Below are 17501 nucleotides of genomic sequence, written 5' to 3' on the forward strand. Positions count from 1 at the left end.
AAAAAAAAAAACGGGGGTTTAAAATTTAAAAGGTTTTCTCCCCCTTTTTTTTTTTTTTTTTTTTTTTTTTTTTTGGCTGGTTCTGAAATTCCAGGGATGTCCTTTTTAGAGTGGTGTTTCATGCTTCGACAAAAGTGAGAAACCTTATCCTACTGGCTGATTCTCATCCACGAGAAATGCGTTGCAACGTTCGCAAGGTTTGTTCTACACAGTCCTGTCACTCGCGTACGTGTGGCTGCTGAGCAACAAGCACAGGAGGAGCACTATTTAGTGTTTGATCTTCAACAAGCGGGGCTGTCACGCTGCCCGCTTGTGTGGAGAACTGGGCTGGCGATCAGTGGGCACCTCCAGCTCGGCATCATGCTGTGCAGAGGGCCGAAGCAGATGGACCATCTGGTGACTGGCAGCAGAAGGACAGAGGCTTGCTTGTGTGTGACTGTCTGTGTGTGTGACTGTCTGTGTGTGTGTGTGTGCGTGTGTGTGTGTGTGTGGGATCGACAGACTGGGCGGCATGGTGTTGGAAGACCACCTGTCATGTTCTTCGTCTCTTCCATGCTTGGTCAGTGGCAGCAGACAAACAAGCACAGGCAAATTCAGATATTCGTAATGAAGATATCAGATTTCCATTTTTTTTCTCCGCACTGTGAAACTTGTCGCCAGGAGACGTCTTATTTATTATCTTCACGTTGAATCCTGAATCCATTTTTGGCCAGTCAAGTGTCATTTCTCGTACGATGTTTATTCTTGTAACGTTTTTAGCATCCGAGACATCCGGCCTCTGTGTTTCTTCTGTAAATTGCTCTCGTGGCCGTTTTTCTTGTGGTTGTGAAAAGTTTTCTCGCTAATCCAAGAAGAGGAAAAAGTGTGTATGTTTCCACTGACGAGGAGAACCATTTTTCTGCCGTGAGTGTTAGGGACAAGTGGTATTTTCTGTACACAGACTTAAAGGATTCAAAACACTTGAGAAAGCCAGCCTATTTCGAGAAGCTGAACATGCCCGTATAAAGTGAAGAACCACTTACCTTTTACTCATATTTACCAGATAATTTGCCTCTTATCAAGTTTTTATCAGCTTTATTTTCCCCCCCAACATTATTCACTACAATTAAATTAATGTAGACTGCAATATAAAGTCACATTTTTACAAGAATGACCAATGACTGCTGGACAAAAGCTCCACAACCTTGCAAGGACAAGCAAAGTTTAGACAATAGATGCTACTAGATGGATGGATGTCTTTTGTTAATGCAGGTAATAAACATCTGTGTGATATGAATTTATGTGTGGTGCATAAATAATTTTGTAAGAAAATTTAGTGCAAAATGACCAAAACTGTGGAAGTATGGCAAGGAGGTCGAATGTCTGCTTCATACGAGTTCACTGAAGCGATTGCTCCACACACTGGAAGCCAGAAAACGAGCTTGATTTGTGCAAGGGAAACGAGACAAAACGTTTAAATGCAAAAGTAAGTTAATATTGAAATTATATGCATCCCCAGAAAGGGTGCAAAAAACACCTTTTGAGCGATACACATATTTGACTTGTGTTTAGTATCCCGTTATATCTTACCAAAACAATTAAGATTTAGATATTTATATATATATATATATATATATATATATATATATATATATATATATATATATATATATATATATATCATCCAGTTGCTTCTAACGAGATGCCAGAGAATCTGAAGGAGTGGCCAAAGGATGGAGTAACACATGGTGGTTCTCCCCCCACCTGTTTCTCTGTGTCTGAAATTAGACTAGTTTACCCTACTAGTGTTTGAACAAAAGAAAAAATGCAGCTGTTTGGAAATATATTCATCTTTGAACTGTCATGACGAAAACATGAACAAATCACGGATCAAAATCAGGGATCAAAACGAGTCATAAGGAAAGGTGAAGTGTTTGTAGGTGCATGGCATGAAAGTGCGTCGCCAGGCCGTTACGTGGGAGACTGATGTCAGCATTTGGATTATTTACAAATGTCCTTCTGTTTGCTGGTTGGTCCGGTTCAAATTCAACTGGAGTAATCAAGCTCAATGGGACAAATTGTAGACGAAGCATTGAAGGGTAATGAGAATCTAGTGGAACTGCATAGGAAGACAATGGTCTGGATAGAGTAAATCCAGTAAAACAAGCTGATATTTGCTGGTTATTTAGCCAAGCTACTCAGGTAGGAGGACACTCTGTCTCTGTCTCTGAATTGGACTGGGAGTTCAAAAATTGGGCATCAAACACTCACGCAGCAACTTAACTTGTTTTACTCAAGGGGCCCTAACACTCTGTCTGAAATCACACATACATAAGTCGCTGTAAACCTGTGTGTTTTTCAAAAAAACAGCTACCTCTCTGGCCTTTGTCCACCAAACCGGTTCCACAGCTTACCTGCTGCTAGAGCTTACTAAGCACCAGTTCTTTCTGTGTCCTATGAGGTACATTTTGGCCATAGCACCAAAATGTGGCAATGCCAGACAGTCCAAGACGCTGATTTGCTAAAGGAAAAAAAAAAAACATCTTAGGAGTTTTGCGCGGGATCATTGGGGAAGAGCAGCCAATCGCAACCTTGTGAGCAACATATTTTAAAACTCCAAAGTTTAGTTAGAATTATTTTTGGTCAAACTAAACATTTTTAAAAACTATAAAACACAACGCTACAAAAATGTTGGCTTTGTCACAATGATGTGGTTCTGACTTGACTCTCGGGGTGGTGGCAAAAACAAACCAGTTCTTTCTCAGAACCGGTTAAGAACTGGTTCCAGCACCAGCACTGGTTAGGAGCCGGAACACCTCTGGTGGAAAAACACCAGCAGCTCAGTTCTAAAAATTCTCATTTTGACTTCATTTAAGGAACCTCTGGCCTTTTTCGTTGCAAAGTTAGCGCTAGCATAAGCAGATGTGTTGGCTAGTGATGGCTTTAAAGATTGAATTTTTTCACCGGTATTTGTTCATGGTGTCACATATGACCTCATGAATGCAAATTAAAAATATATTTAGATTGGTGTTAGGTCTAAGCTTACTCTATTTGCTGTACACAAGTATGCAGAAAGCCTTTTTAGGGTAATTGATAGATATTGTAATGGGGACCATATGTGCTCATAACCACAGTGTTGCACTGTGGAGCAGCTGGTTTTTTTTTTTTGTTTTTTTTAAAGTTCATGTTCCCCTTTTCTATTTCTGCTCTTGAATAACAAACAAATATGTTCCTCAGCATTTGAGTGAATCTTATCTATGAGGCCTCTCTTAGGGCACAGTCATTACCTCCGAGAATAGTAGGCATTTTACTAAATCTCTTGCTATAAACTAGAAATGTATGAAAGGTAGTTGGGTCAAGCAGAGCAGAACATTAATGATTCAGCATTCTTCCTTTGTCATCGATGAAAAGCGTCATCTTCAGAGCTAGATAATTCTTCCTATATGTTATGTTCCTTTTTTTTGGTGTGTGTCACCTAATCAAAGCGCTGATTTTATTCTTTGAAAGCTTATGCCCTTAACCTGAGGCAGGTTTTTCTCCTGTACTCCCAAAGGCTGCATCATGACATTTAGGCGGTATGCGCCTCTGTCATTAAACAGAAGGAATTCCCTCAATGAGGCTCTCTTGCAGTTTGGACAGAGGCAATAAAGATACGTGCGTTACCAGCCGGCATCAAACGCAGCTCTTGACCGCCGCGTTGTTGTTTTTTTTCATGAAAGGATATGCCAGTCTCAGGAGAGCAGGTTAGAGAAAAGATTAAATAAATAACACCAGCGTCGAGAGCAATTTAGGAAATAAAACCTTTGTGTTGGTACCACCACCTGCGTCCTGTTTAGTCATTGTTTTTGTGTAATCACAGAAATATTACGCGGCTAGCTTAAGGAGAAATGCCCCAGTTTCACGGATGTTGAAAACCTGTTTTTTTTCCCCTTTGTCTCAGGGTGAAGTCTTCGTTTTCAGAGAGAAGTTGAGCTCTGTGCTCAAGTTCAACAGGGCCACTTCCTGATGATGACAGTAAACATGGGTAAGTTGCTTTTGAAAGCAGGTTGCTCTATGTGCGTTCATATAGAAACTTCTACTTCCACACATAAAACACACCCATCCTCTACGCTTCCTCTGGCAGGAACAGCACAGATAGGAGCAATACAAAAAGGAGCAAAGTTATATTTAAAAAAAAAAAAAAAAGGAAGTGAGATAAGTAATATTATAATTTGGAAATGTTGGATGTATACCTTTATTTATCTTTAAACCAACCACATCTGAAGATTAGCAAACTTGATTAACAAAGATTTCTGAAAAAAATAAAAATAAAATAAAAATAGCAGTCAGTAGTTAAAGTTATTTGCTTCAGAGCTGTTTCTATTATGATCCTAAACAAGTGTTGCTTTGTTTCCGCTACAGATGACGGTCTCCAGAATGGACCTGGACAGCACAGGAACACACAAGGTAATGAAGCACTGCTGCTTAAATTAGAGAAATGTGGGGAAATGTAGTTTCTTATTAACATAACACATAATATAAATCTAATAAGCAGTCAAAGAAAGAGAATTAAAAAAAGGGAAACGATAATGACGCTTATCTTTTAGAGTCATTACCTGATGTAAAACACACATAAACAAATAAAAATTCTTCATTTCCATGCACTCTACTGAGACATCCTTCCCCTTTTTTGATTATTATTTTATTGCAATATGCATTACTGAACGCAAAGATGCCAAAACCGACTGGGTGTGATTACATAAAGACGTTATGTAACAACATGGTGCTCCTTGCCATTGCAAGGAATTACTTCCGGTAACAGGTCTTTGTTGACCACAGCTAAAGGAGCAGAGGAAGCTAAGTAGCAGTTTTATGCATCCACCTGACTGCATGCACAATATCTTAATACATCAATATTAAAAGAAAATGTCATGCAATATGTAGATTTGTTCGAGTCATTGATCAAAAACTGGACTTTTGGGACAAGCCTTGTGCAAACATTGCTTGCACAGCTATTGTTACACACCTACAATCCCCAGGATGACATCAGAGCTATTACTCCTGGTGAAAGATTAACTCTAAACGCTTAGACATTACATCCATTAGGTCTTAAATGGACTGTGCTTCGTTTTTTTTTCTTACGGCAAACTGAGCAGAGACTGGTGTTTACAGTGGGCCTCGCTGGCGTGTGTGTGTGTGCTTCTGAGCGTGTGTTGTGCGTCAGAGATTGGACCTGGCTGCTGCCGGGGAGTGAGGACACGTTTTGGCTCCGGCTGCTAATCCCGCCGGATGCCTTTGCCATGATGTGTCTCTCTGCTCAAGGAAATCCCCTCAATGTCTTTCCAGGCAGTTTGCCTCAGTCTTCACAGCCTTCCTGGTCTGTGCACAGCACTGATTTGCGAGTAGTAACTCTTAAAACTAGAGGCTGTTCTCCAAACGGACTGAAGGTAAAAATGCGAGCCCGCGTGTTTGGTTTGCTTGAGCAGCAGTTGCAAGCAGATGCTTCCTTTTATGTTGACTGTCTCGGATAGCGGTTCCTGCCACTTTCACGGTTTCTACCTTTAATCCTGAGAACAGGGGAGGGGGAAGAAAAAAAAAAGATGTAGTGATGATGCAATGTCCTGTAATCAGTCTCCATTGTGCAACTTTTGCTCACTCTCCCGGGCTTCCTGGAATCCCCCCCCCCATGTTCTTTTGTGGGTCGCATTTTAACCCAAGACCGAAGGGGGGGAACTCAGGAAACGAACTGCAGGTATCCCAAACTGTTCGGATCCAAATCCTTGGTCGCACTCGCTCTGCCTCAGGAGTTTTTGTGCAGGCAGTTTCTGAGTCACTGACAGTGTTGGTGTGGCTTCCCACCGCGCTGGCGGTTAGCCTTGGCTGGCCTCTACCTTGGCGAGTGGCCGTGAATCAGGCCCGAGTGAGGTAATAATTTCATTTATAGACCGGCTCTGTTCACCACCACGCATTTCTCACACACACCAACTGCCCCCCCCACCCCCCCACCCCCCTGCACCCGTCGGCCGCCTGCTCTCCCCACGCTGCCATTATCCACAGGCAACAAACCAAGCCTCCTACACAGAAACACACAATCCGTACACACTTGCGGGACTGTGTTTGTTTTGTATCCTTGACTGCGAGGGCTTCGGGTTGCCTGGAGCTCAACAAATCACTAGAGAGACGCTGTGATAGGTTTTCTGTTTAAACATGTTTTGTTTAATGTATATAAGACGTATTCATACAGTATATTGATAAATGATGAAGAAATTGGTTGCGGCCCATCATTATGAAACATGCTTCATAACAGAATAGGCACAAAACAAATCTGTCTTGTACAGCGCCCTAACAAAAGTATTAACACTTTTGTCTCATTTTGACACTTTAAAATCCACAAATAGCCCAGTCATGATAAATATGTTATTCCACATGTTTTACAAATAATTTAAAAAGTATTCATATTCAGCCCTCCAAGTTAGTCTTTAGAATACAAATTGCTGCATTTACAGATTTTGAGGAACTTCCCTGCCACCTTTTTACATCTGGAATTTTTTTTTTTTTTCTTTATTACTCTTTTCCAAAAGAGCTTTGGAAACCAATTTTCAACTCGTGGCACAGATTTAGAATTAGATTCTGCTCTGGACTTTGACTGGGCCATTCTGAAACATGGTTTTATCTAAAGCAGATCTCTGGTTAGACTTCAACCGGAGTGAAGAAGCGATAGGTTAAGGTCTTAAAGCGTATTTTATTGCTTTGTTGTGTATTTTCCTACTGACAGAAGCCGTTCATTCTAAAAAAAAAAAAAAAAAGATGGCAACCATAATATTTGTTCTGCAGTTAGAGTGGCAAGGGGAAGAAAAAAAAAATACAAAAGCACAAAAAAACAAACCAACAGTTTTTCCTTGAGTCAGTCAGAAATCCATGAATTTCCTGTATGGAGTAATAAACTAGGTTTGCCTGCTTGGACTCAGAGCAGTGATTCAGTTCCTTCCTGTTCGGACAGGCCGGACCGAGCTGTTAGTCATTCACATCTGTTGACGCCACAGATTGTTATAACTACCTCTGCCTCCTGTGTTTCTATCAAGAATAAAGTTTCGGCGTGAAGCCCTGCACATTTTTGCTGGTAGAAGCATGGGGCTTCTGTACACGTCTGATCACCTTTCTTTCTTTTAGAAGACTCGGGGAGGAAGACGCTGGTGGTGGTCTGTCTGTGTCAAAATCGGAGTTGTTTACACAAATAAATACCTGTAGGATAAAGTTTTCTGCTACAGGACAAAAAAAGAAAGCAAAAAAAAAAAAAACTGGGCAATTTTTCAGCAAGACAGGAAAAGCATATTGTTCCCACTTTGTTATTTTTAGTGCCCTGACTTAATAAAGCCACAAGTATTTAACTGGGTAATTACACCATATTTTGCCGGATTTACCGCCATTTGCTCTAAGAATACCAGTCCACCCCCTTGCACTGTTTCCACTATTTGCACTGGAGTTGAGATATGATGGGTGGAACTTTTCTTATCGCTCTGCATTATTTAGTTTGCCTCCAAGTGAAGGGAGTGCGCTGTGCAGCGGAGAGCTGTGGGTCGTTTCGTACCTCACTCCAGCTGCCGTGTGGGGATGGGCACAGAAAAAAATAATAATAATAATGATACGGCACTTCTACTTGTTTGGCTGAGGGGGATCGATGCCTGTTCATGTTAGCTACCCCAGCCTCAAAGATTTATAGATCAGGGTTGAAAGGTTAGAGTTTCCTGGAGAGCGACCAGGCAGAGCCATTTTCTTGAGAAATCTGGATTGAGTGAAACTCTGCTGACCTACAAACAAAGCAGGACACAATTCAGTGACGTACATCCAAGCATTTCTTGTTAAGAATTAATTTGAGCTCAATTAATCAATGAGGAAAAACTCCTGCATTAATATATGTATTTGTATACAATAAAAAAAAAATTACAACTAGTTTTCACTCCTGCTTTCAGTCCTTTGAGATCAAGGTTGGAGCTTACAGAGAAAAACATCTTTAATTATTAGTCTTGACACCATCTACATTGTCCAAAGTCCTGGATGTTCTTTTATGCTCTCTTCTCTTCAGCTCATCCCACTGCTTTTCTTTAGGACTTATGTCTGGGAACCGAAATGGCCCAGGGATAATGTTCATTTCCTCTTAATACCATCAGGTCAGAGCAAACAGTCTTGCCGTGCGATTTATGTTCATTTTTTGCATCCGATAGCATACCAACACTTAATTATTAGCTGATATTTACAGACAAAGCTATTTTGGAAAAAGTTCAGGATGCATTTAATCAGTGCTGTTAAATAAACAAATATTAATTTCTATTTAAAAAGTAATTTCAGCATCTCTGTTGTGTAATTGATTGGACTTTATCTCAGTTTATCTTTTAAGAACGAGAGATTTTTGCCACACTTTTTTTTTGTGAATCTATTTATAGTTTTTTTTTTTAGTTTTTTTTTTTTTTTTTTTGCAACCTTCTTGGTTTATTTTGTAATTGTAACAGCAGAAGCATTCCAAAAGGCACTCAGGAGGACATTTTCAGTTTTTGCGGGATATCATAGAGATATTCGCTTTTATTCAGTCACAGCTGGCTGCTTCTAGTCCCTCTGAGATGCGAGCAGAGAAAGTCACACCGTTGCATCTGCAACCCCATCCCTGTCAAAGGGTTGTCCCCCTGACCTCGGGGTGAACCCAGCGGACCGACCTGCTGCCAGCGAACAGCCGGCCGCACGGATGGAGTGGGATCGAATTTCACCTCTGCTGCCTCCTCGAGCGCATTTCTTTCTATCTGAAAGAATGCGGTCTTTCCTGCAGGTGCTGTTTTGTCTCACACACCTGGCCTGCTTTCCGCGTGGGAAAAAAAATAATAAAAAAATGTGTGTGCGCATTTTAGCCACGAATGCGCTCGTCACTCATTCATCCAGCAGGCAGGCTCGAGTGGAGGGTCAACCTCCTCTTCTTTATACCGTAGACACGGCTCGGATAATCGCTTCCATTAACGCCTCTTGATATGGTAATGCCTGACACTCTCGTCTGCATGAATATCTCCTCTACTCGAGGGAGCGCGCATGTGTTTATGTGGCAGAAGAGAGATGTCGGGAGCAGAATTTTTTTTCTTCCCATTTTACTTTCATTTTAAGTGTAAATAATATTCACCTTCAGTTTTAAGCTTTCACCCGTTTTTTTTGTTCTATTTGCCTGAAAAAAGTTGCTGCTATTCAGAAAGGGAAAAACTCAGAACCTAACAGCCTTGTGCAACAGAAACTCACGCAATAGATATACTCTGTGCATTATTAAACATTATTGACTCATCAGTAGCAGCGCTGAAAGCACCCACTTAATAAAGATCCCTCTGTTGGAGTGCAAGCGATTGAGATGCATGTGTGAGTTTAAAAAAAAAAATAAAAAATTAGCAAACAACCACTGGAATTTTCCCACTAGTGGAAACTCGACAGATGGTGTAAGAACAGGAAGTAGCAGCCCAGGTGTTGCCTCATAAGTGTGGTCTGAAGCAACACAAGCTGCAGCTTTAACTGCATGAGAGTCGTTCAAATCAAACTGTTAAAATAATAATTAAAAAAAAGCCTCCGTGTGGACGCTAATTTCATGACTCATTTCTGTAAAATAAAACTTAAATTGTGTCTGTTTCATTTTTTTTTTTTATTTATTTATTTATTTTATGCGTCTTCTGGCTGCAGATGACGAGGAGGCGCTCAACTCCATCATGCAGGACCTGGCCGCTTTGGGTCGCTACTCCAGCCACAAGCACAAAAACAGAACCTTACTCTACAAACAGGTACACATCACATCTGAATGCATTCATATCTCATCTGCTGCTGCAGCTGCAACATTCACGTCGTCCAGAATGTCTGACCGGCTTAAGTATAATTGTGTCCAAATGCAGCTTCACTTGTTACAAAACTAACTAGGAAGTCGTGGAAAATACTAATTAACATGTACAAACTTTAGATTTTACAGATGAGTTTCTATAACTGCAACAAAGTATTCTAGAAACAGGTTCAGTTTATAAATAATGTTCGCATATTAACTGAATTGTACAAAAAATTATTTTGGCTAATAAAGCTCACAGCTGATGGTTTAGTGTTTTATTCGTCTAATATTCTATCATTCAGACATAAATATTTCTTGAAAATAAAGTGTTTTTTTTTTACATTGATTCATAATTTTAAAAGCTTTTAAATATAAAAAAAAATGCATATTTTACTGCTTCTTGCTTTTGTACCTTCTTAAACTTGACTTACTGAACTGAGACAACAGAAACAGAAGATTAAGCTTCAAAGTGATGATTTAATTTGATCCAGATAAAGAAAAAGTATTGACTATTAAAATATCTCCTGAAGTTAAATCTGACTGTTATCCTTTTTTCAATAGCAATTTATTAACTCGTTCCTTTAACCTTGACCGGCGTTCTGGGTTTACTCACAGAACCTCAGCCAGTCTGTCGTCAGGATTTATTTTTTCTGGACTGGGACGTTGTTTGCTGCCAAAGTCAGGTAAAGGTTGTAGTAAAAAGGTGCGTGCTCAAACGAATGAGCTTATTGCGATTGAGAATGAGTTTCATTCGAGATGAAAAAAAAATAAAATAAAAAATCAACTCAGTAAATGCAGGATTGGTGAATGAAAGCAGTGCTGGGTTTCATGTTGCTCCGAGAAGTTGCCCTCTTCACGCGTTTGTTCCCCCCGTCCGTGGAATGATAATTGGCGAATCCTCTTAAAGCGGCAGTGTTTATGAGGAGACGTAAACAAGCTGGTGAGGAGCGGAGAGAGTTTCCGCCCGGACAGCGGCTCTCCTCTGTGAGAAGGGGTAAACTCGCCCCCTCTGCCCCCCTCTCCCAGCTACCCCTTCCTCCTAATTTTCACCCAATCTCCTGCGCTGATATGATGACAGCGTTAGTTTATCAAAATGACCTCATGCAGACATAGAGGCTCCTCTGGATTCCTGCTGCCTTTGGTTAAGATTTTTACAAGAACACACACAGACTGTCATGTCCTCCTTTATTTCTGGACAAAAACAACAGGCATCATAGTGCTTCACCTAATTTCTTTCCCCAGCTTTATTCTTCAGGCCAAATCCCTCAATACAGCCATGAATCATTTTAACTTTCCACCTCTGTAACTCCTCTCTCTTGTTATTCTTCCTCTCAACAGGATTTAAGAGTCAAGCTGGAGCATGAGAGAGAAAAGCGGTATGTTGGAAACCTCCTTATTGTTTTTCTTTCTTTCATTTTTTTTTTACGTTCAACTGTCCAAATTCAAACTTTGTTAGTTTGGATCTTTTTTGTTTTGCTTTGCCATGTCGGGGATTTTGTGTCTAAGGGAGGAAATCGCAGCTACATGCCAGAGTGGCAGAAAGAGAAAGGGGAAAATTCCTGCTTGGATTATTTAGCCGAAGCCCTGTGTTCCAGAGTCGGGTTTTTTTAGAGTGGAAAAGATGCAGGGAGGTCTGGAGGAGAGGGAGCGATTAACTAAAGGCGGAGAGAGAGAGAGAGAGAGGGAAGTCTTTCAGTTCACTGTCCTCTCCTCACCCTGAATTAATATTTTATCTCACGCCGCATCCTTTGTGCCGTTTGATCCCACGTCACTGGCTTCAAACGGAGGAAAACTCTCAGAGACGGCGCGTGACGCTTTGATGAAAACCTTTGGAACACTTTGTCCGCTAAGTATGTGAGAATAAACAGCAAATCTCCTGAATGGTGGCAACTTTGTTCCATGTGAAATGAGTTCATGTTGTTCTGTCTTTGGCTGCTCTGGGAAACCTTTGGCTTTCTAGCAAGTCCTCAGATGGGCTACAAACTTTTAGCTTTCCTGGTTTTTCCTGAATTAATTCCTAGTATGACCAACACCTCTTCCATTCCCTTTTTTGGAAGTGTGTGAATTTGGGAGGAGAGGATGCTTCTCCTTCTGCCAAGCGTGTTGCATCCGTTCATAATAGCTTAGTGTCACCTGGTGTTTTTGATAGGAATTGACACAGAAATCTCTCAAAATATAACAAAAATAATGTAAAAGGAAGATTCATCTGGAATAAAATTAATACATCTGCTCATTTTATTTGCTTGTTAATTAAAAATGACCTGTCGAAAACTATTTATACCCTTTTCGATGATGAGAAGTATTATGCCGTTATAATAATTGCTGACACGGCATTTGGATGCTCTTCCACAGCATCCAAGTTCTGACATTGTGTATAAAACTTAAAAAGAGAGGTTCCACCCATAATTTGGATTTCCTTTAGCTAAATGTAAGTTTAAGGAAACTGTTTGGAAAACAGACAAAGGAGGAACGATCTCCAAGTCAACCAACGTTGGTCCGACACCTTGGCCATCACCGAACCACCACAGCAAAGCTGTGGCTCATCTGGGAAGGTCGTCCTCTGGCTGTCAAGCCGTTTCCTCTCTGAAACTGGCCTCTGAATTGTGAATAGGCTGAAAAGGCTGCATGTGTGTGATGCAGAGCAAAAAAATCAAGATAGATTTTTATGCAGCTCTTATTTGTTTTTACATTGTCCACACATTTTCTATAGGATTAACCATTTTTTATCCGTCTCGAAACTGGTTTTGATGCACTTTGTTCAACCAGCGAGGAGAAACGGAGGCAAAAAAAAAAAAAAAAATACCAGAATTCCCACGGCCTTCGTTCACAGTTATTTGGACCAAAGAAAGAGGAACTGGTTTGGTGATTAGAAAGCTGCAGGCTCACAGAAGCGAGAAGGAGCGTGTCGTTCCAGCAGAATATGGATCCGCAATGAGCCCCTCCACTTTTTCACAGCCCTAATTGGCTGCTGCTGTGGAAGAGATAAGTTTTTCCACGCTGCTGTCTCTGTGTTCCTGCCTCCCTCTGTTTTCTAAGCCTCGCGGCTATCTGCTCTTCCTCATGAGTCCTGCTCACATCGCTCTGCTCTCCCAGAACAGACATCTCACTTTTGCGGAGGCACCACTCACACAGTCACAAGACATTTCCTCCTGCGTTAACTCGACACATATTCGCACGGGTTGTTATGGTGCACCAAAAAAGTCACGGTTCGGCACTTATCGCGGTTTTAAAGCCACGATCTGTACATTTTTGGTTTACTTGTGGTAAGTAAACCAAATACAAAGCTTTTAAACCTTCCTCAGCAGTAAAGAAAAAAGGTGCTTTTTTTCTTTTTTTCTTTTTATTAAAATAAATTTGAATTTGTTTTCTAAAACTTGAAAAAGTGGAAACTTTATGGAAATCAGCTGATTTTTCTCCACTACTAAATGGGATTCTACTTTTTCTGACAAAAAGATGTTTTAGTATCCTTCAATTGATGAGTTTAAAAAAACCCCAACAACAATAACTAACTAATTACATAAATTAAAGGCATCCTTACTGTGGATACCATAGATTTGGTAATGTTTGTTGTTAAAAACAGTAGCGAAAGTTTTAAGAGGATATTAAGATATTCTGGTGGAATAAGAAGGTCGGGCTGTTTCATTACCAATACAGCAGCAGCTATATCAGGTTTAATAATAAAACTGTGACGTTTGAATGAAAACTACACATTTCATTTCTTCTGTGTCTCGATACAATACTCTCTGTCCGGAGTGTGCGTTTGTAATGACACTTGTAGACTTAACTTTTTTTGTAGTTATTGCTAAATTTACCAACTTTAGTGCATTTTTTCCAAGTATTATAAAGACTTACTAGTAAATCATCATTTACTGGCATTTTTGCCACACATACATAAAGGGTTAAAAGATTAAAAAAAATAAATAAATAAATAAAAAACTGAAGTTTTATTTATGCTTTCACTGAAAAGCATTTCTGCAAAATTTAAATCTTAAGTGCATATTCTTTTTAAAATCTAAATATTTGTCTTAATTCTGGTTATAAAGCAGCAAAGGGCCTCCATCCTGCAAACATCACGAGCCAGCAACTAAGGGCACATTTGAATTTAACAAAAAAGACAAAAAAAAGAAGTGCAAACCTTTCTTTTATTTACATAAGCCTCCGTGGCGAGACCTTTTTCGCTCCTTAAGACAACGGGATTGTGCAGAAACTGTGTAAATATAATGCCATATCCCATAAGCATCTGCAGCACTCGAGGTATTAGGAATCCATGAGTCAGGATAATCGTTTTGTCTGTCCGCAATGGAATCAAACTGGAAGGTTTCTCTTTTCATTGGCAGGAGCTGAAGGTTTGAGGCAGGAAATAAGCGCTGCAGAGTGTCTCTCTCTTCCTTTGGCCAGAGTGTGAAGGACCAGAGCCAGACCTTTACTCTTTTATTCTTCTTTTTTTTTTTTTTTTTTTGTGTGCGTGTATGTTTGTGATTTTTAGGAAAAGACAGAGCCAGCGCGCTGTGTGAAGGCAATCTTTCATCTGCAAATCTGTTCCTTTTCTATTTTTTTATTATTTTCCTCTGCAACTGTGTTTCCCCACTCTCGCTTGCAGAGGAAGGAAAGCCATATCTTTTAGCGCAGGACCCCCTTTTTTAGCCCGCCACCACATCCCTCCTGCTCTCTATCGCACACATCATCGCCGAATCTAAACAGCCGGGGAGCGTTAAGCTGCACCTCTGATCTGCAGGCCCGCCGATTCCCAGAATCCTCTCGTTTAAAAGAGGGAACCAATGAGCAGTCATTAAGATAGGCAGAGCTCTGGCCTCTGATGAGGAAGCGATGGGATAAAAACAAGCTCTTTTATCAGTGTACTATAAAGAGTTGGTGGCGGCTGCAGATTCTTCGCAAGCAGAATGGGACTGATAGCAGGCAAAGAAGAAGAAGAAGAAGACATGCTGCAGAGAGTATTTTCTCAGGCTGTCTCCTTTATTTTCTAACTCACAGTATGTAAATAACTCCACGTCTCTATATCTATCACTCTGTCACTCTCTAAAGGAGGAGGGAAAGACACACATCCTGCTGCTTTAGCTCTAGATTCCCCCCCCCCACACCTCCAACCCCGCTTCAGCCCCCCTTCTTTCCTCTCAGGAAGTTTCCCATCTGCCTTTGTGCTGGCTTAGCGGACAGACCCCGGCCGTTGTTGAAACAGCGACTGATGCATGCTCTGATTGGAAAGCATGCTCATGCATGTAGTTTTACAAACACACACGGCCCCGTATGCGCGCTCTGTTGCAATCAGACCGAAAGACAAAATGATAACTGCAGACAGACTGTACATTTTCTCTGAGAAGGTTTATTCCCCTCGCTTTTTTTTTTTTGTCTCCGTTGATTAATCTTCTGACAGTATCCTGCACGCCTTTGCGCTCTTCTCTCCTTGACCCAGCCCGACCTGAACATTTTCCGCTCTCTTCGCCGCTTTCGTGAAACAAATGACTTATTTCGCGGCTACCGAAAAGCACCGGAACAGAAAAAAAAAAAAAAAAAGATAATTCCTGTTTATGAGGGGTCTTCTTGCAAAGTGTCTGCACCCAGAGATGTGACATGAATAATATCCCTTTGGCTCCTAACGCTGCCGATGTTTCTGCCCCGTTTCAGGATCATACCGTTTCAGAGGCCGCTGAAGATCAAAGAGCTTCTGCAAAAAGTCACAGAGGCCTTTGGTCAGCAGATGGACCTCTTCTTTATGGAGAAGGAGGTAAGCGAAGGAAGGTTATTTTCTATCGCTGTACAGATTAAGTAGAATGAACGCAGAAAATATGTGAACATTTCTTTACACATTTTCCTCTGTAGTTACAAACACCCAGAATTTGCTGCAAGAGGAAGTAGCTGAAAAGAAAAGAGACAAAATGGATGATGGATACTGAGTCTCCAGATCTTTTATCTCAATACCACAAACCTGTTTAGCTGTGCTAATCATGCAGCAAACGTTTGACTTTGTGACAGTCTCGCTTGTTGAAGTCTGCAAAATGTAGCCAAGTGATTTGGTTAATGACGCTTTTAGGAGACCTCAGACACTGTGTGAGCCGCATAAACACGTTTTCTTTCTCCAAGCTGTTAACATCCTAATTACTCAGAAAAGCCTTGATTTTATTTTATTTTTTTTAGATTTGCAAAAAGAGAACAAGAACCCACTCAGAACCTAGTAATCAGTACCAAGTTACAGAATGCGACTGAATAATGAACATTTATTCATCAGCGTTGGTGCTAGATTAAATTAGGAAACATTTTCACGCTTCATAAGACAAAAAAAATTGAAATGGTATTACCTGTAATCAATTTCAGTCAGAATACATATTCTGTTTGATGCAAATTATTCCAAGACAATCAAATCACAGTCAGAGTCATATAAAATACCAAAACGGTCCGTCAGTGGCTTTGTGCAGCAATGAGACACATTGGTGGCATTGAGCCAGAGGAAAACAAAACGCATGAGACGAAGCTAAGCACAAAAGATGGGGTGTACTTTCCGTTTTGTTTTGTTTTCAGCCTTAAAAGACTTAAAAAAAAAAAAAAAAAAAGCCACGGATGAAGGAAAGCATTTCAGTTTTTCGGTTTTAGGTTTGCGCTGCCTTTCATCTCCCCATTACACAAATGTGCAGTGATTCCCTGAGCAACTTCACAGGAGAAATGCAACTCAAAGTGCAGTCATAATTTCCCGTTAGAAAAAGAAAACGGCTCCAAATGTTTATGTGGATTTTAAAAGTTGCCAGGAGCTGAACGTTTCACTGTCAAACCTCCAGAAACCATCTGCATCCTAAAGAGGGATTTTCAGCTTAAGTGCACAGGGAAAATCAGATAAAAGAATGTTTACTTTCTTTAATAAGAATCCTTTTCCCACCTCAACCTTTCTGAAACTGCTGCTGCATTATGCAACGATAAGAAAAGAAAGGTCACGTTTGTGTTTGGCCCTTCAGCTGCTGCTGCCGCTGAAAAGCCAGGAGGACCTGGATCAGGCGGTGCTGTCTCTGGGCAACACTTCAGGAACTAACGGGCTGCTCAGGATTCTGCTGAAGACCCCTAAAAACAACCCTGTGAGTGGCTCTCATTGTTCACTGCGCATGCGCATCATTGAAACCCCAGCCGCGGTCACGAATGTGAGCTTTGAATAAAGTCATACTTCTTCCGAAAAGAGCGACAGATAAAAGCTGTGATACTGCCCTCACTTCCTCAACCGATGTCCTCTTCTTCCCGCTTGCAGTATCTGCAGGTGAACAGCCGGGACAAGCAGAGTGAGATGAAGTCGTCGCGGTCATTAGGAGACCTGAAGGGCTCTCTGCTCAAAGGGTCGGAGAGGGTCCGCAAACACTCAACAGGTGAGCTTCCACTGATCTCACGGAAAAGTCGTGNGTAANGATGCACTGAGAAACCAAAAAAAAAAAGCTGATCTGTGAACGACATGTTCTTAAGACCCATCAGGTCGCAGTTAAATGGAACTAAATTTGTGAAATGCCTGTAGTCCAATCCCCACCTGCAAAAGAGTGAGAGAGAGAGAGAGAGAGAGAGAGAGCAAGACTTACAGCAGATAACAGGAAGGCTGAAAGGAGAACACCAAAGTTGTTCTAACATTTCCTTTCGAGGTTTTAGCCTCTGTCTGAAAACATGTTGGATTTGGAAATGCTGGTAAATGTTTGGAAATCTCAAAGTAAAGTTAAGAATCTAC

At 40.9% G+C, this 17501-nt stretch overlaps 1 protein-coding gene across 1 annotated transcript in view; it reads left to right on the forward strand.

Moving 5' to 3' along the window:
• The window catches only part of map3k22 (mitogen-activated protein kinase kinase kinase 22), a 51819-nt gene that overhangs the window by 10755 nt on the left and 23563 nt on the right, over positions 1-17501 (forward strand). The window contains exons 2-8 of the mRNA XM_015034774.1: positions 3920-4003; positions 4381-4425; positions 9661-9758; positions 11132-11169; positions 15437-15536; positions 16756-16872; positions 17040-17154. Of these exons, the coding sequence (XP_014890260.1) occupies positions 3985-4003; positions 4381-4425; positions 9661-9758; positions 11132-11169; positions 15437-15536; positions 16756-16872; positions 17040-17154 (532 nt within the window). The 5' untranslated portion in view covers positions 3920-3984. The remainder of the gene's footprint in view (positions 1-3919; positions 4004-4380; positions 4426-9660; positions 9759-11131; positions 11170-15436; positions 15537-16755; positions 16873-17039; positions 17155-17501) is intronic.

The sequence above is a fragment of the Poecilia latipinna genome, unplaced genomic scaffold (genome assembly GCF_001443285.1).
Source record: "Poecilia latipinna isolate Pla-1442-1.1 unplaced genomic scaffold, P_latipinna-1.0 Scaffold311, whole genome shotgun sequence".
In the NCBI taxonomy this organism is placed as follows: Eukaryota; Metazoa; Chordata; class Actinopteri; order Cyprinodontiformes; family Poeciliidae; genus Poecilia; species Poecilia latipinna.